This window comes from Pelmatolapia mariae, linkage group LG8, assembly GCF_036321145.2.
Source record: "Pelmatolapia mariae isolate MD_Pm_ZW linkage group LG8, Pm_UMD_F_2, whole genome shotgun sequence".
In the NCBI taxonomy this organism is placed as follows: Eukaryota; Metazoa; Chordata; class Actinopteri; order Cichliformes; family Cichlidae; genus Pelmatolapia; species Pelmatolapia mariae.
Window position 1 is genome coordinate 24,043,753 of NC_086234.1, and position 20,006 is coordinate 24,063,758.

The 20,006-nt window shown below is 37.6% G+C and overlaps 1 protein-coding gene across 1 annotated transcript in view; it reads right to left on the reverse strand.

Moving 5' to 3' along the window:
- The window catches only part of LOC134633282 (zinc transporter ZIP11-like), a 153,953-nt gene extending 135,835 nt beyond the window's left edge, over positions 1–18,118 (reverse strand). Inside the window, exons 1-3 of the mRNA XM_063482160.1 lie at positions 18,076–18,118; positions 15,303–15,420; positions 12,874–12,912 (exon numbers count right to left, since the gene is read on the reverse strand). Coding sequence (XP_063338230.1) covers positions 12,874–12,912; positions 15,303–15,410 — 147 coding nt within the window. The 5' untranslated portion in view covers positions 15,411–15,420; positions 18,076–18,118. The remainder of the gene's footprint in view (positions 1–12,873; positions 12,913–15,302; positions 15,421–18,075) is intronic.
- Between the last annotated feature and the right edge of the window lie 1,888 nt (positions 18,119–20,006).

Consider the following 20,006-nt stretch of genomic DNA (forward strand, 5'->3'; position numbering starts at 1 on the left):
TATAACAGAGTTAAAAAGGTTGAGGAAAGCACTATATTGCTTTGACTACATTATTTTAGCAAAATGGAAAGTGGGAGTAAAATGCAGTATTTTCATCTCAAAAAATGAAAAAATATGTTTCTGTGTGGACTGTATCTATACAAACTGGATTATAGCCACTGAACCGGAGCATTGATGTCCACTGTAGACATTAACCTTCACAAGTAGGAGATAGTCTGTGTGCCACGTTATGATATCAGATACCAGATGCCACACATTTAAAGGGCAGTCTAACACAGAATTCATCTTTTTTTTCCTTTTTTTTTTAAAATATCTCTTTATTTGGATTTTTTGATTCACAAAAAAACAACAACAAAAACAAACAAACAAACAAACAAAAAACCCAAAACAAAAAAACAACACAAAAAGCAGTCTGAGACATATAAAACTAATACAGTATGGTAGATAGTAAATAATTGAGTCTACCACGCATTTACACATTTGCCATCGGAGTGGGGCTGCCCCTCTCAGTATATTTTCCCTCAGATCATCAGGTAAGTAATCCATTAAAGGGCGCCATATATCCAAAAAGATATCGTCATGAATTCATCTTTTTTTTTAAATAACTCATAAATGTACAGAAATCTTTGTCCAAAAACATGAGCTGAATTTCTCCTGATCTGGAAAATGAATCTAACATTTTATTCCCGTTTAAATGACTTGGAAATAAGCTGCAAAACAATATGTCTAAAAATAATGTTTTACTTCATTTCTCCTCCTGGCCAACTGTGCTGCACTGTTTGTCTGTAACTAAAACACTTTGGAAAGCTGTAACTTTGCCATTTTTTTTCCGCCAAGAAAATAATTTTGTAAATTTTGAGCTGGAAGCAGCAGGTTTGCATTTTACCCTGAACAATATTGTTTTGACATCTTTTTCACTTTCTTGTACTGAATAGCTCACACGTTTTGTTCACTTTGGTAAATTCATCTGTGTCATAATTTCTGAACCTGTTGGCATACTAGATGACATGTTCTGCCACTGGGAGCTCAACAGCAGTAAAAACACAATTCATATTCTCCATAGAAATTCTGAACATGATCCATAATGCTAATATACCCATCCAAAGTATCGCAACATAACACAACTTTCTGAAATGATAGAATGTGCTCTTGCAGAAACCTCAAATATGTATGGAAGTTGTTCACTGTTGCATGTGCACAGAGTTAGGGCATTATATACTGAAAAAATGTTAATGTGATTTTTTTCATCAGTAAATATCAACATAAATATAAAGATATATATCAAATCACTATGTCTGTCAAGCTTAAAGGTCATTTTTTTACTCTTAAGTGAAGATAAAAGGTGAATTTTGGTTCAAATACAATTATTTTTCTGTGAGACGTTCATATTACTTTATTATTATAGCATAATACAACTGTATTTTAAATAAATAACAAAGGTATTTAGAATAAACCACTAAATTTGTCAGTAAGCTCCAATAAATAAATTAGATATGAAACATCTCTGGACGGTATTTGATTTTAAGGGAATAGTTCTGTATTTTCTATATATTCATTATGTTTTCTTTGGGGGTTTTTTTCAAATGTGCTTTTGTAGTTTGCAGTGCAGTAAAAACTAGTGTAAAGTGCAGGATTTTGTTACTTTTTATTGTTATTCATGCAGATATTGTACATGTGTAACAGTAATTTCGACATTTAGTAAATTCATTTAAATGGTTAGTAAATATCAAGTGAAAAAAAGTTTTGATCACAAACTTATTTTGTTTTCCAAAACAATTTATACTTACTCATGAGCATTTTACATATTTTCAAATTGTTATGCTTTTAAATGATTCTAATCTGTTACTGTAATGTCCGTTATTAGCATAGCATTATTAGCACTTTGGCCTTCAGATCAATCTATTGAATTTGAAGGACAGGTCAAAGGTCATTGTGACATATTTTACATTTTTATACAGTACTTTCAATATTTTGAGAATATGAAAGCAAAGTTTCTCAAAAACTTTGCTTTCTTTTCAAAACAGCCCTGGCCTGTGTCTGCTGACATTATCACGCGTGCTGCTACTGCCTGTTCATCCTACACAACAATTATCTTTATTGCTTTTATCAGCCAGGCCCAAGTAGTTCCTTTACTATTAAAAGTAAGTACAAAGTCTTGTACATTTGTCTTTTTTTCACTTTATTTATTTTTTAATTCCAAATCAAATCTGTTTATAGTCATGACTCACCTCACAGCTAGTGGGCTTGGTTCAAGTCTTCAAACTGTTTATATAAAGATTTTCTGAAATGTCAGTGGAAATAAATAGGAAATTCACTTCCAGAATCGGAGCCATTAAAAAAGTGGGCGGTCACTGTCAAGATCCATAAGTAAAGCTTTTCTCTGTCAGGTTAACAGCACCACATGTTTTTGACATTACTGAAAATCAACCCGTTGGGATTTATAAATATCATGATGCAACTCTAGACCAGTCTCTAGCCACATAACTAATCCTACTGACCCCATGACCACACTGCCCTGGAGGATGTTAAAACAGCAGATTTGCACTCAGTAACCTTGTAAGCCTGATCTGACATCGGTCTTTAAATCCTCTTCAACAACCCCCTTTTCGCCTTCTCACATTTCTTCTTTTTCATTACTTTAACACCTCATTTAAATAACAGCCTTATAGTCACTCCATGTGGGGACTGGCATAATTTAATTATTTTGATGCAGTGACACAGAGAGAGAGTCTCTTGCAGTAAAAAGCTGGAAGGACATCCTGAAAAAGTATCATCTTTTTAGTTTCTATACGTGCACCCAGAGGAAATACTAGAACCTTCATAGTTAGGTAAGAACTTTTAAGGTACTTCAGTCCTTCACTAAATTTAGAAATCAGTTATCGGTTATCAGATCTATTCTCTATCTATATATCATGCATCAGCAACACATTCAAACATTCAGAAATGTACTTCCTAAATCTGTCACCCATGTGTGTCCATGTCTACGTAACAGACAACACAAAAACCACATGCCACGCTTGTTGAGCATTCCTGGGAGGTGCCGTCTACCTCTCAGCATGTCAGTGCTAATTCACATCACACACAACATAAATCTGGCGGCGGCATGGCAACACAACTAATCCTCATATGGACAAATGCCTAAACCTCTCCTAAAGTGACTTCAAGCTCATTTTCAACCTCCACGCAGCAAACACACAATTTCACTCCAGGACTTTTCAGAAGCACTGTTGGGTTTCTGGGTATCATAACACGCAAAGAAACCCCACTTGGTGTAATTACATAAAATGTTGTTTAGCAACAAATCCCTCTCCATCAGGAGGCTTTGTAGATAACAAAAAAAAACTGTGTTTCACACATGAATTACATCAATAAATATCTCAGCGTCATCCGAATGTGTGGGCAGTCAGGTGGAGTCTGACTGTGACTGCTGACAGTAGGAAGAGGGAGAAAGTTTCTTTGGATGAGGTACCACATTCAAATTACTCAGACTAAAGTTACCAGTGTTTTAATAGGAAGTCACAAGTAACTGTGCACAACTGTCAAAGTAATCAACAAAGATCTTTCTCAACTGATATACAGTATAGTTACACTGATATGACAATGTATGACAAAAATGAATGCAAAGTATTATAATGCATTGTCTATTAAATGAGTTATATTCAAAACTTTTTACAAACTCTCTCAAAAAAGACTGGATGTCCTCAGTCGGGTTTTCATATAAAATGAATTTTATTAACTAAGTGGATCCAACACATTATCAGCAAATCAAATGGTCATAAACAAAGGACAAAGCTACATCAGTGCGTCTTAGGAATTCTGAGCTACATCTCCTGGTGTTCCTGGTTTCGCAGTTGACTTACTCTGACTGTTATATTCTCATTTATGTAGCAGATGAATGTTATATGATAAGAAATTCCACACTTAAGTTGCCAGCTAAACAATCTACATGACAACTGAGTAGCTCCATTCACCAATTCAGCCATACAATTACACAAATGTCATGAAAACATTCTTTTCTTTTCATTTTTTTGGGCAAAATTATTGTGTATTCAATCTCAAAGGATTAGAATGATCTGCACACCTTTGTTCCTTGTTGGATATGGTGCAACATCTTTGATGCTTCAATAAAACTGAACGGGGGGCTTGAAACTAGAGCCTGCAACCTGTCTCCAAAGCATCTTGGCCTGATGTGCACTGACTGCATTTAGAGACTAGCAAAGATTTGCAAATAACCGTTAATTTACAAGCACAGAGAGCACAAAGAGATGGCATATAATTGCCAGTTTTGATATTTGATATTTAGTTGATAGACTGCTTCCATCATACTGTCATTTTATTGCCATTTTCATGAACCAAACACAATAACTCACTGCAAGTGGTCAGAGACTGGTCTCCATCTTTGAAGCAACCACATCAACGGTAACAAGGTCACAGCTTCTTTGCATATTGTCATAATCTTTTTTTCCCCAGTGTGATCATGTACATATCCCATGGACCTCACCTAATATAATATATCAATTAAGTGCCAGTCCCACTGGTGCACCCCACTTTCCACATAGAGAAAGTACTGACATATCTGTCTGTTTTACACTGGACACATGCTTTTTATGCTGATGTACATTTGTATCACATACAACTCTTTGAAACTGCTGTTGATATGTTCTAATAATCTGGGAAAATCTGTGCCTCATGTGCAAACAGGCCTTACAGCTACAACATGAAAAATAATGCTTACACCACTGTTTGGTTTTGGCGAATATCAAATACCATACTCAACTGACAAGCTATATAACACTCTGCTGTTTTGGCTGTTTTAATTGCTGTATACTTGGCGTCAATTACAAATTCTCACTTTCAGGGCTTTTGTGAAGAAGAGTAATGCTGGGCTAAATTCAAGGGGAAACAGCTTGACAATCTTCAAAGGCATTTGGGACCTGTTTAAGCCCATTTTACTCTCTGAAACACTTAATAAATAGGAACCACGAGTAATGGAACTCATTTCTCTTGTTTTTCCTAAAAATGGAGATTACTTTTCCAGGCGTATGTTTCTGGGCTGTTTCATTCTGTAGCTCTATAAAAGCCAGTGCACTGCTTTTATCTTCCAATCACTGAGACATTAAACACCTAAAGAATCCTGTCTTATACAATTGTTGTTTATCCAGTTTACGATAAGTTGGCACTAGCTTTTACTTTTTGAGGGAAATGTAATACTACTCAGATTTTGTTCACTGGCAGCAATTTGTTCCACTGGAATAGTTGCTGTGACCTTTTTACATAGCAGTGAAAATGTACCATCCAATGAATATTAATAATATATGAACAAACTCTATGAAAGCTGGCCACAGGACCATGATGAACTAATTAGACTGGCCTACTGTTCTGTTATATCAGCGAGGCATTGAATAGGAAAATGATTATTTAAATTGTTCTGGTTATTAACTTAGAGAAACTGATGACTCAGTGTAAATGCAGGCCATTAATGTAATATATCTGCATTTTCTAACATTTTGAATATGTCATAACCAAAAAGTAAGTTTGTACCACCCAGTCTCCCAAAAAGTCAGAAAGTTATATTAAACACTCATAAAATGTGATGCAATGATTTGCAACAATAACTAATGATTAAAGGTACAATCAGGTGCAATCAAGATGTTCCATAGCTTGGCTCCTAAACATCTTGCCTTTTCAATACACTGTAGTCACAAAGACAAAGTTCAGGTCTTTTCCCTGGTCCCAGTTTTTAAAAACAGGATACTGGGAATATCCCATCCCAATCCAGGAGATTGCAGGAATCCAAAGGTGAGAGGCAGATGCCTAAACAAACTGGTGCTGTGTCAGTAGTGATCTAGATCCTGTACCAGTCTGTCGCAGTAAAGAGAGTGCTGAGCCTTAAAGTGAAGCTGTCGATTTACAGATCAATCTATGCTCCCAGCCAGAAGCTCGGTGTAGTGACCAAAAGAATGACTGTGGATACAAGCAACAGAAATAACATTCCTCCAAGGTGTCTGGCCTACAACTTACAGCAAGGGTGACATATTCAGTTCAGCAGGGGCTCAGAACAGACACTACTGCCCCACATTGAAAAGCCGGTTCAAATGGTTTGGGCATCTGATTGGGATGCCTCCAGGGCACCCGCTCAGTAAGTTGGTTCAGACATGTCCTACAAGCAGGAGGGCCCAGGACAGACTCATGACACGCTGGAGAGATTATGCCTCTCAGCTGGCTTGGGAATGCCTCAGTGCCGCCCTGGAAGAGCTTGAGGAAGTGGCTCGGGAAAGGGAGGCCTGGGAGTATCTGCATAAGACTGCTCTCCCCATGACCCAGACCTTGATAAGTGGCAGAAAATGGAGAGATAGATGGGTTGCTGGCTTTAACATCAAAACAAGATTCCCCCCCCCCCCCCCCCCCTCCCCCATACATTATAGTTTATATGTTTCAAACAAATATAGGGTTTTAGCATAAAAGCAAAAGCATAATGCTTTTAGTTGCATTTTGCACAGTACTCGATTTGGGTTTGTGCACGTATATTTGTATGTGTTTGTATGTGCTGGTGGGGTGGACGTTGGGTGGAAAGGGTTGCATGATTTTACACCAACAATGAGAGCTGAAAGATGCTGTTTTGAGACAGCATGACGTGATAGTCTGCTGTCACAAAGTGTGTGTGCGTGCATGTTAGGACAGCAGATGTTAGGCATGGAAACAGGGTGGCATCTGAATCATGAGACACAAAAAGCATGACACATGCTCTTCAAACACCCACTGAGCCTCACACACAGACAGACGCACACAACTGAACATGGCTTTTCTGCAGGGTAACGTATTTTCTATTTAAAAATGAGTACACAATGTGTTTTTGTGTTGTGATATTGGAAGAAAAAATATCACAGAGATTATGTGTTATTAGAGAGTGTAGTAACTGCTGTGGTGATGACTAGCTGTTTTCATCTCATCAATTCTTAACCATGTCTTTCAGCATCAGTATTAGCAATTTACAATCAATTATATACATTCCACTCTCTGAGCTTATAGAGGGTTCATGAGTCACCTCAAGATGTGTAACTGCCATAGCATTTGTTTTATTAGGGCCTCTTTCTCAAAGGACAGAAAGAACTGAGTTTTTTGGGCATAAAACTTTCACTGCAAATTAAAATGTTATGAGCTTAACGTCAGCACATTCATCTGGATGTCAAACTGTTTTAGTAATTTATTACAAAAGAGGGATTTTAACATCTGACAGCAGTAACAAAATTATATTTTTCCTGCGTGCTTTTTGAAAGATGACAAGAAAAATGTGCTTAGCTTTTAAATAGATTTATTTTTTGTAAAGACATGCAAAGCTTTTTGAATCACGAGGCTCAAATCAGAATCAATTTTCAGTTCCAGGCCAATATTCATTTCAGTTAATAGAAAACGGGGTTACATTTTACAAAAACGTGAAGTGCTACACTGCAGTTAATAATGTTTGTGGCTCTGCAAAAACACTTCTTCTAGTTAGATCCATTGTTTTTCCAGAACCCAGTACAACAGCAGCTAATGTGAAATGAAAGGATGAGTTTAGTTTTTCCCACATGGGTTTAAATGCATTTTCTGGAAATTCCAGCATCAGTATATTGGGCAGTATTTTCAATATAGTCACACTGCAGTATAGAGATAATCCAACTGCAGGTCGGAATAAAAAACAAATACTAAATCTAAAGGGGCACAAGCGCATCCCAGCAAATATGGCTGAAACTCCAGCATCATCTCCCCAACAGATGTCAAGAAAAGACAACAGTGTTCAGCATCGAAATGTTTGCTGGGATAAACACTGGATCATTGGAGCACAAAATGGAAGCGTAACAACGAATGTCTTGAGGTTTGATGGATGAACATAATCAAGGAAAGTAAAACTAACACAAGAGAGAAATGTGTATTTCAAAGTAAAACAGGAAGTAACCAAAAGACAAATGCTAAACACCCAGACAAGAAAAGAAAATACTACAGAGTAAAGAAAACACAGGAGGGCAAAGGAACTGACATTGAAACAAGACAGAGAGGGAAACCGTCAGGGTGCTAAAGACACAACATGAACTCAAGAAGACTCTAGCATCTAGCAAGAGTCACCCTTACTAGCATCCGTGGTAGCATGTTTAATACCAAAGTAGAAGCTTGCACAAGCCATTTAAGTTGATAAAAGGTCAGTGAAAACTTTTAAAGATACATAACAATTCATTTCCACTGAACTGCCATCACCTAATGCTGTGTAACATTCCCTCCCACTGTATCTGTTTCACTACTTTAAAATGGATTGACCTTACTTCACTCTCTGCACAGCCAAAAAGCAATCCAAGCCTTGTCTTCTTTGAAAATAACATAAGAGAAGTGTCCCATCCTGCCTTCCATCTCCACTCAATTTGCTTTTCTAAATGGCTGAAGAGTTAAATTTCTTCTGATAAAAGCCAAATGCAGCTCTAAACCTCACGCTTGGCAAAATCCAAACATTTGAAAAAAATACTTTCTTGCTCCATCTGTTCATCTTATAATACAAACAGGTATAAAAACTTTTATATTTCTTGTCTAAGTTGTTGAGTGCAAAGTCTAATGTATTCATTTGATCCAAACAGATAGCTGCAGTGCCTCAAATCTAAGCTAAGTGTGGCAAATTCTGTATAAAATTGCGTTTCTTATCAAAACTATATTATTAAAAAATGCAAATCATGCAAAGAAAAATAAGAGGACTGGATAGATTGTAACACTATCTCACCAATAAGCCAAAAGTTACACGGTGAAAAACATATTTTAAAAAGATTTCAGCTCCCATAATTGCAAAGAAGTTCAGCAAATGTTTGAAGCAGCCCTCGGCTCTTCTCTCCTTATGAGCCACTACATTAGAATGTATAAGAGCAACAGCTGAGCCCGCGAAGTAATTGAAAAGCTGTTAAGACCAAAATGAAGATAAGGGAGGTGCGGGCCGAGATTGGATCTATCTTTCTCAAAGAAGCGTGGACAATCTCTCATCATTTGGCATTCATCTTATCAGCTCACTCATCTGAGCTCGTAATTAACAACAAGCTCTGAACCAGTTGGAGGGATTGCAATTAAGGTCCCAGTCTTATTCAAAAAAAGAAAGAAACAGATTCCACAAGTATGGGTCGGCTATTTGCAATGCTTGACTCAGATTTATCATTTCACCTTGTTTGGGGTGAAATAGTATCAGACCACACTGATGACAGATGAGTTGTTGTTTGTTACGTAACCGCAGTGGCTAGTTTGCATGCATTAGTCAACTATTACTGTGCACAAGATCAAATGTTAGAATGACTTTATGAATAGATCATAAAGTCATCTGTCTCCCAGCCTCACATCCATCTGTCTCATGCCTGTTTGTCCACTACATATTCCTCACATCTCACTGCTCTCCCTGAAAATTAACGCTTCCCTTTTTTCCACTCTTTACATGTAGGATGGCTGCTCTCTCTCTCTATGGTGGGAAAATAAAGGACATCAAATAGTAACCAGTTGTCATGGCAGATGTCCAGCTATGAATCTGAATTCAAATATGAATCTTATATACAGTTTTTTTTTTTCTTCAAAGTCAAAGTTTGTGTTTTCCATGACATCTTCCTGTGTGTTTCACAATAAAAGCATTGGTAAAAAAAAAAAAAAAGAAGGGTTCCTGTCTACTGAAATGGTATATGGGCTTTTAATTTTTAATGTGGAGTAATGATGTAACTTTTGCAGAGGAGGAGCAGACAGATTACAATTCAAACAAAGATATTTAAAAGAAAAGAAGAGCCCAAACACTATGAGATGAAACGCAGCATTCATGTAAATCAAAGAAAAATAGAAACATTGTTACTAGTTTTGGTTAAGATCTTTTGCTGCCAGTACTACAGCTCTTTAGGCTTACATCCATTTTATCCTGCACTTTACCTCACACTTTCAAGCTGGAGCACTTAATTAAAAAGTTCATTGGTGCATAGCGTTAAAAAGAACAAGCCAGAGCTGCAGTGATTTTCAAAGCATCGGTGGTGTGTCTACACAGATACCATTAGTAACAGCGTCTAATCATTACTTTTTGTGCAAGAAGGAATTTGTGGAAACAAACAGTGAGGTTCTAATTTATTTAAAGTTCCACTCATCAATATATAACAACTGTGTAATATGAATAGGTGCGTGTAATAGAGCCATTTAATTAAATTGCAAAATAAATGTATAAAATTATTCACTGTAGTCAGTTACTAATCAAAACGTAAGTGATTAGACAGAAGTTACAGCTGAACAATACTGTTACTAAATAAAGCATACTAATATGAAATTACATGACTGACTGAAAATCTCTGGTCTAAAAATAACAGTTTATGGCATAAACAATACCATAAATACCATAAACTAGTCTCCACAGTGCCCAGACATTTAGGGAGTGTAGTTAAAAGAAGTGGGGAAGCTACACATTAGCAAAAATGGGACTATCCAATTTTTTTGTGATGTGGTGATGGCATCAAATTCAAAAGGAGCTAATATTTTTATTTAAAAAGTACATTGTGGCGGTGCAGAGGGGAGTAGGTTCAGCCGGATGGCTCCCCGGCCTCAGTCGGGCGATGGGGGTATGTGGTAGGGCGTGGTCTGTGGTGTGGCTGCCAGGGAGGTGGATGCATCTGGTTGACATGAGCTATCACGCCTCACCCGCTTAAGTAGACTGACCTATGTCCTGATGTTGTTGTTAGTGTGTGTTACTGCGAGCTGAAAAGCTGCAGCCGATTATAAAACGGCAACCGTGATTATAAAGATGCTGAAAAGCATGAAACCGGGTCTGCAATGGAGTTATTACACATGTCTTTAGATTAAATATTTTATGTGTTTTTATGATCTATTGTGAATAAAATATGTCTTTATAAGATGTTTAAACCATTGCATTCTGTTTTTATATATATTTCACACAGCATCCCAGCTTTTTGGAATTGGGGTTGTTTGGATATAGGTTGTCTGTAGGTTATGGTTCTCAATAATAATATGAAAATGAACATTAACTAATGGTGAAAAGTTACTGAAACATTACTTTATCACTATATGAGGACATTCTTTGCCTCTCTGAAAGGACTGTACCTGTCCCCTCTGTCTCTGTGCCGGGGTCTGGATGTGTCTGAGGGATTTTCCTTTTACTTTGTTTGTCATTTGCTGATTGGAGTAGTTTTTTTTTCCACAGTTTTTCATGTGTTTGTGTAAACTGGTGTGCAGCCACAGTAGCAAATAGCCTTTCTCAACACATCTCAGTTTGCAGTGTTTTCATTTAGAGCTGTAAAATATCTCCACATGACGTTCCTCTTTCTCTCTGCCATCGCTCTCCCTCACTGCAGCCTACATGAGTCTGCTCAGTGCGGCTGCTTCACGTGAAGCACGGGAGGAGGAGGAGCAAAGTATGCCAACATGTGACCACCAGCCATGTGACATCAACTTCTCAACCATTTTCAGATGTATAACAATCATGGTGACAATATAAGACCAAGTGAATAAGGGCCAAGCCACACAGGCCTAGAAGCCAATCTATGACCACCTGCCAACCAGCAGTCGTCAGGGAAAAATGTGTTTTCCCCAACAGGTTGAGAGTGGTTGGTGGAGGTTGATGGCAGGCACTGAGAAAATGATTTCTAAGGCTCCAGTAACACAGGCCTACAGACTGGTCAGTGACACCCCCCGCCCACCCCCAGCAACCATCTGTCGCTAGGGAAAATGCGTATTTCCAAACGAGTTGGCAAAAATTGTCTTGTGATTGCTTTATGTGGAGGAATTTAGCTGTAGCTTGAATAGAAGTAACAAATGCGTCTACAAACGGTGGCCAGCTGCTCTCTGAGCCATAATGAAACTGTCAGGCCCCAAGTAGACACACCTCTGGTATCAAAATCCTACATCACCTTGTTCTAAAGTTATCGCATTCACAAGTTTTTCAGAAAACTTGACTTTTGACCTTGAGGTTGAGGTCACCGGGATTCGAATTTGATGTGATGAGTGAGAGCTGAGTGCAGCCTCCAGGAACCACTGCTAACCAGTCATTAACCTAGCAACCACTGGTTAGATGACATCCAATATGGCAGACAGCTTTTGGACAAAGTGTGCATGACATAATAATAATAATGGATTGCATTTATATAGCGCTTTTCTAGGCACCCAAAGCGCTTTACAATTCCACTATTCATTCACTCTCACATTCACACACTGGTGGAGGCAAGCTACAGTTGTAGCCACAGCTGCCCTGGGGCAGACTGACAAAAGTGAGGCTGCCATATCACGCCATTGGCCCCTCTGGCAAGCACCAGTAGGCGGCAGGGTAAAGTGTCTTGCCCAAGGACACAACGACCAGGACAGAGAGAGCAGGGGGATCGAACCGGCAACCTTCTGGTTACAGATGAGCTTCCCATTCCCCCGAGCCACGGTCGCCATCACGTGAGAAACCTCAATAAAAGGAGTGACGTCTATTTTCTCAGTACTAAACGTAGAGAGAAGAAACTGAAACCAAAGTATCAATCCCATCATGCTATTATAAATCTGATACCAACACCAACGCTGCTAATGATAGTATTGATCTGCTCATCCGAACAAGGCCGGCTGATATATGTGATCTATATCTATAAACTGCTCATACTGCAGGGATTTAAACGTCGTAATTGCATGAGTGACACAGTTGTGTTAAGGGGATGTATTTTCAGTTGTAGGGTGATACCTGCAGGGGAACACTTCTCTCAGATTTTTAATGAAACAACATGGCAGCTGGATGTGTCAGAGTTTCTCTCTATGAGGAGGAAACTTGCCTTGCTGCAGTGGAACGTTTAAAAGCCAATCACCTCATAGCAATGTATGTGTGAGTATGTGTTTCAGCTCAAATGAAACCTTACTCACCCCAGCTGCAAAGCCTAAACTTCCATCCAAGATGCGCTTCTGAAAAGGGCAGACAAGAAGAGAGATTGTGAGTGAGGCAGGGAAATCGATATCGTAGTAACCCTGACAGTGGAAGAGCCAGCAGTTCAGTGCATTCCTCACCATCGACTTAACTCGGCAAAATGGGCATGTGTTACAGGAGTCAGAAATGGTAAAAGTACATCAAACAGTGTGCACGTTTTGCACAGTGTTTTCATGCTTTCTGATTCATTTCTCTGTGATTTAGCTGAATAAATTTACGAGTTATCATATCACTTAAAGGTTGCAGAAGCAAATATTGACATCACTAGCTGCTAAAGTGTTCTGGATTTTCTCACTGTGTGTCCACATAGACTTAAATTCTATATGTGGTGAGCTGTCGGGTGATGGTGAACACACCAACACATAAATAAATTATTCAACTGTGTGTATCCATTCCACACATACAAATAATTGTGAGTTCAGCTGTGCTGTAATTGAATGCAGCTGATATCCAAGCAGAACACACATGGCTGAAGCGGCCATGTATGAGACTGTGTGTTAGAAAAGACTGTAGCAGTGGCACCATCCATTGTAACGTCTCACTGATATCAGGTTTTTAAGACCGATACACATGCAGACATTTGGTGATTTAAAAATGTGATCTTGGAATATATCCACCAACATTTTTTTTTCTTTTTAGACATACAAAACATAAACAGATTCTCATAAAATTTGTTACCTGTGGTTATTTATTTACTCACTTGTGCTCTGCCTGACTTTACTTAGATCAGCTGGTTTTTGTAATTGTGTGATTCCAAATATGTGTGCTGTCAACAGGGAAGTAGCAGAGTGGCTTTTCCTCTCTCATTTAATAGGTTAAGGCTGCTTCCTCCATCTAGTCTTCATTTTTTTAAATTTCATTTGACGACCACTATAAATGCTGACACCGATAGCTCGGCAAACAGCGAATATCTGCCGCTAATAAATTGAAAATTGACATAGCTGTAATGCATTAGTTTTAAAGTCTTAACATTATTGAATTTTGCACCATAAGTTACTACACTTGGATGGGAGAGTGGCGTGCTGAGTTAACATCTAGCATTGACGCCAACCACAGACACACATATCTGCTGATTAGCGCTAATCAACACTGAATATGATAATTTAGTGAAAATGTTATAAAAGACACCAACAGCACAAGCATACATGAGACAGCAGTGACTCATATTTAGCTGAGGTGATTGCTGCCTATCAGAAACACTGCAAACTTTAAGCCTGACTAGTAGCAAAACTACACACATCCATAACTTAAGAACTACAGAAGTATAGAAACTTTTGTTAAAGTAAAATTTGAAGTGCAGGCTTTGAAAGTATATAAATAAAAAGTCGCTTTTAAGGTTATTTCTACGAGCCAGTTTTTGCCAGCTAACTAAACCTCACGTCATATTAATATTGTAATAAAACAATAATAATACAAAAGAATACAAAGTTTATTTCATGTTAAATTTGAATTCTAATGAATACACTTGACCTGATCTGTTATGTAGAAAAGAAGCAAGAATTAAAACCAAAAGGAACCTAGAAACTAGCTGTTTTCAAAAACATAGAATGTTACGGTGGCCCTGAGAGATCAAACAGACTGAAAATATCCGCAAATAGAAAAATGCTGCAGAGTCACATAAAACACAAGGACATTAAATGAAATACAACAAAAATAGGAACAAAAATATCTGTTCCGTCACATTATTGTATCCCCAGAAACACTTCCGCTTTTTTTTAGCTTTTGTAGTGTTTGGGTTTTTTTGTATTTCTATTGTGTTTTATTCAACTTTCGTGCTGTGCAGTATAGATACAGAAAACTCTATCGTCAGCTCATGAAATATACGTATTTGGTTACTTCCCACCTGTACTCATTATCCATTTTTTTTTTTAATAAAAGACAAAGAAATAAAATCACATACTGTCCAGGTGAGACCATGAAAGGATGCTATCCGTGGAAACAAACCAGGCTTTTCTTTTCCTTCCTTTTTTTTTATGTTGCTTTTTAGTTGTGTTGCTTTTGAATGTTGTTTAGTTGGACATTTCAACATGGGAGCCTATGGCCACTTGTAGAGCCAGTCTCAAGTGGCCCTGGTAGGAACTCTTTGTTTTTGTAGGAGCTGCCAGCACACAGAGAAAACATGACACATGGAAGGGCCCTGTCTAGCTGGCTTGCAGCAACCAAACTTTCAAAATACGAGAAAAGTAGTAGGTTCATTTGAGATAGCATTGTTCTTTCAAATCAAAAAATATATATATAAATTATAAATTATAAAATTTGTCACCAAATGTAGGCAGCTGTCCATGGGTGAAAAACTCCAGCTCACCAAATAATTTGCTAGTATTTCTTTAGAAGAGTGATTCCTGGAGCTCAGAGTAACGCTCATTACCTGTCGGCTGGAGAAGATGAACACCAGAGCAGCTCCGGCAGCAGTCAGACCCCACGTGAACAGAGTCCCCAGCAGGGCCTGGGTCACAGGGCTGTAGCCTTCTAGCATAGTGACAGACCTAAACAAACAACACGCCCACACTAAAAGTTAGCCCATGGCACATCGGTATTATATTCAAAAAGATAGGCAACAGAAAGACTGCAAAGAGACTTTGAAAACTAGAGTAAAACAAAAAAAGGCTGCTTTCAGGTAATCCTACAAGGCTACAAGACTCCTCTTAAATCAACACACATGCTAATGCACAGCCCTCGTGTGACTGACTCACACCTCACACCTTGTTTTTTCAGCACACAGTGGAACAAAAAGATTGTTTCAAATCCTGTTTGCTTTACATTTTAACATCCTGGATTTTTTTTCTATTGCTGCACTACGATTATTATCACTGCCATCCTAGGTTTTTAATCATCAACACACCAAATGATTTTCATGTTAATATACAATATTCACTTTTTAAATTCCAGTGAAATCAGTTAGTAGTAGTAGTTGTTAGTAAAACTTTTATTTAAATATGAGTGCCTTTAAGCTCTGTCTGATAATAAGCCTGATAACTTTTGGTAAGCCCAGTATCTGCCTGAAAAGTTCAGCCCCTTGTGGTCAATTCAACTTATTCAATTCAATTTAGTTTTATCATCTCAAGGCACTTTGCTCTGTCTCTACCTTCCAATACAATTTAAACCACATTATCCAATGGGCACTCAGGGCCCACCACATTTGGGGACCCATCCAAGACACAGATGAAAAAAAGATCTCTTAAACTTTCAGATAATCAAGACATGTATAGATATATATATATATATATATTTATCATAACAAAATAATATAATTTGTAGAATGCAGTCCTCCTTTTTTTTACCTGCTCCTTTCTCGCCTCCACTGCTAAAAAAATTAGTCTACAGCTAACTGCTGTATTTGCACTACTTCCAAAATGAATGAAACAGGTAGAAGGGGAAATATCAAACAACAGAGGGTAAAAAAAAGAAGGAAAAAAAACAGGCATATGCAACCTTTATGGAAACTGCCTTTTTTGTTCTTTTTTCTTCTTCTTTTTTTGTTCAACCAATTCAAGATGAAGACATTGCAGTTAACTTTAAAGTTGTTAAGACAACATTCAGCAAAATGACAAGCAAGATAATTCAGGTGTACAGGTGTATTTTTCAAAATTGTTCTTCATTTTCCACTTTATATAAGACACGTTTAGCCCACTTTAGATGGAAGTGGACCACACAATTTAAACTAGTGCAAAGAAGTTTAAGCACATATTTAATCAAACGTTTAATACCTGAGATATTTTAATATTATATGTCATTTCAACAATAAAAAAAATGTTGCTTTGAGCTTAAATTGAGGTCACTTTAAGGTCTTCAAGGTCACTTTAAATCTCAATTTTAAATTGTAAAGTTAGACTGTTATTGATCCTTTTTAGCTTAAAGTGTATATTTATTTCTTACTCTTCCTATATTTATTGTTGTTTTTTTTTTTGCACTGAATGGACCTGGAGCCTCGTCGTCTCGTCTCTCTATATACTGTACTGTATATAGCAGAGATGACAATAAAGTTTACCTTGACTTTGAAATTGTAATGAATAAATATTTAAATTAGATAAAAAGTTCTTACTTCACTGCACAGACTGTCCTGTGATTATAAAACTTTACTTTTTTGTAATTGAATGTCTTTTTGTGTTTTGTTTTATTTTGCTTTGCTCCTTTTTAAGGTGAACCCACTACAGAAATCGTAAATTCCTATAGTAGATCGTGAAAAAACAGGAACTTTCTGTTATTCAATTGTTTACCTATTAGTTGTTTACGTTGGTGTGGTGTGAATGGTCATGGAGGAGATCTTTATCATTAGAAAAAGCTGTACAGCTAAAAGTCAAACACATATGCCGTCCATTATATTTTCCAAACCCATCCAGTGGGCAGATTGGAGTCTTTCGTAGGCTGATTCTGGCCCCTGGACCTTATTTTTGACACCCATGATTTAGTGAAAAGGATGATTGGGATGGCTACTTTAAAAACCCCAGAAAGGCATGATGCTGTCTATAAAAACTATTCTGTGTGTTATACACGTTGCTTTTTGTCATGTCTAACTATTGAAGAAAGAATGAAAGAAAAAAAAAAGCCTGATCATGAAAACATGTTGGCTAGAGCTCCTAAACATTTGTGCCCAGGTCTCTGTAACTGGCAGGTGTGCCAACAACACTGTCAGACTATGTGAGACTGCAGCAGTAAAACCCTGGTAGTGTTACAATGAACAAGAGAGGAGCACATAGGAAAAATATTCGCCTCGTACGCGTGGATTCATTTTGGAGCGTGAAGTTGAATGTATTTCTTTCGTGTGCTTATACAATCAGCTTTAAATGACAGCTGACTCTTGCAAACAGCTGTTAAATATTTTTTTCATTTTCTCGTGTTTTCCTTTGCCTTTGCTCTGTTCTGCGATATAACTGGTCTTCGTGGAGACCTTCTGACAAATCGAGTTTTAAATACCAATACACGTGAGGAGCACAAAGTGCAGATTACAGAAAACACAGGTAAATGAAAGCAAGCCGGCTCTCCTAAAATATTCGCTTTGTTATTAAAAATATCAGTGTCATATTTCCAAAACACGCTGTTTCTGGTATTGTGAAGCGAAAGTAATGAATTCGGCACAGTTCAATTTTATCCTAAATCTATGGTATCGCTAATTTCTTTATAAGTCTTTCAGGTTTACTCACTTCTTTCCAGCAGCACTCCGAGTGCTCTGTATTTACTTCCTACTTCCTAGTACACGTGTCTATGACTCTATTAGCCCCGCCTCTGCTCGCAGCCTATTGGCCACCAACTTTAACAGTAGGAACCGAAGACAGCGTTCATTATCATCAATATTATTATTATTTTTTTATTATGACCTTTTTTTTTTAGTTATTAGTAGTAGTATTACGTATTTATTTATTTAAAATTTAAGCCAACTTTATTTATAAAGCATTTAAAAAAAAGCAACCACTGACTTAAGTGCTGAAAATAAGAATAAAAATGTTTCAGGAGAATATTTTAAATTTAACCTTCCAAATGTAATCTGTGCATTGTTTTTTGTTTTGTAATTAACTGATTCAAACTATCTGCTTTTTTGTAGGTCATATAGGCAAGGAGTTTTCTCACACTGGTGGGATAGACACTCGCTCTTTTGGCCTCCTTTTGTTTTCAGAACTGCCTTGTGTGTGCCTGTCATGTGGCATACACTGAAGTTGGATTTCTCTGAGATTTTGGTGATGAGTAGAACTCTTTCATTCCACCACATCATGAAGACGCTCTCTATTGGAGGGTTTTTTTAGTGCAATGAACTCACTTTCGTATGTGTTCAAAAAAACCCACACTGAGATGATTTGAGCTTTGCGACATAGCACATTATCCAGCTGGAAGCAACCATTCAAAGATGGCAATAATAGGTAGGCTGTGGCATTTAGGTTTGTGCTAAAAAGCCCAGAATGTGCCATAAAAGACCTCGATAGTACAACACCAGCAGCAGCCTGAACAAGGCAGGATGGATCCACACCTTCTTGTTTGCACCAAATTCTTAAGCTACCATCTGAGCGTCACAGCTGAATATGAGACTTGTCAAACCAGACAATGTTTATCCAAACTTCTATTGTCCAATTTGATGAGTCACTGTGAATTATAGCCTCAAATACCTATTCTTAGGACCAGGTGTGGTCTTCTGCTGATGTAGCCTAAGTTTAATGTGTTGTGTGAGTGCTGTTCTGTATACTTGCGTTCCTAATAGCTCAATACTTATTGGAAGGGGATACCAAAGACCATTGTCCGCTGACCTATGACATCAACAAGACATTTTCCTTCAGAGAATTCCCACTCACTGGATAATTTCTCTTTTTCAGATGATTCCATGTAAACTCTATAGATTGCTGTGTGGACACTGTCATTTTCTCAAATACTCAGACTAGCCTGTCTGGCACCAACAACCATGTCACATTCAAAGTCACTTCAATCATCTTGATCCATGACTACATGCTTAAACAAGCCAAATTTCTGCCTTGTGATTGGCCAATTTAATAATTTAGCAAAAAGTGTCATTTGTAAAGTCAAAGAGGTGCAATGTATTTAGTTTCTGGGGATTCAGAACACAGGCAGTAGTTAGACAGCAGCATGCTAACTTCTATTAAAGTGTTGGAGCCTTCTTCAGTTCTTTGATCATTTCTTTCTTTCTTAAAGCCTTTTCACAAATGAGGTTTCAGTTAATTAAATTGATTTTCATTCCATGCACCTTTTTATCTGGCAGAACACTGACATTTTGGCTTGGATGGCTGCAAAAAGACCTAAGATTATAGGATTACAAAAGTCTTTGGGGAAATGAATCAACTTCTTACTTGATTTGTTTCCCAGTGCATTTGTGGTCTCAGTCTCTAGTTTCAAGCCTTATTGAACAAAGAATTATGCCCATTTATTAAACCATGGCCTTACTTAAAGCAAAATGAATAATAAAGCAGGGTATACTTTAGGGCATGGCTGTCTTCTGACTGAAAAATTGCTACTAGGTCCATGTGCATTTGTCCAATTTAAGAATGAAGAGAAAGCTGCAGCAAAAGTGCTAAAGTGGGGATTCAGAACCATCATCAGAACCCAGGAATTAGCCAGCGATTGAGTGCTTTCA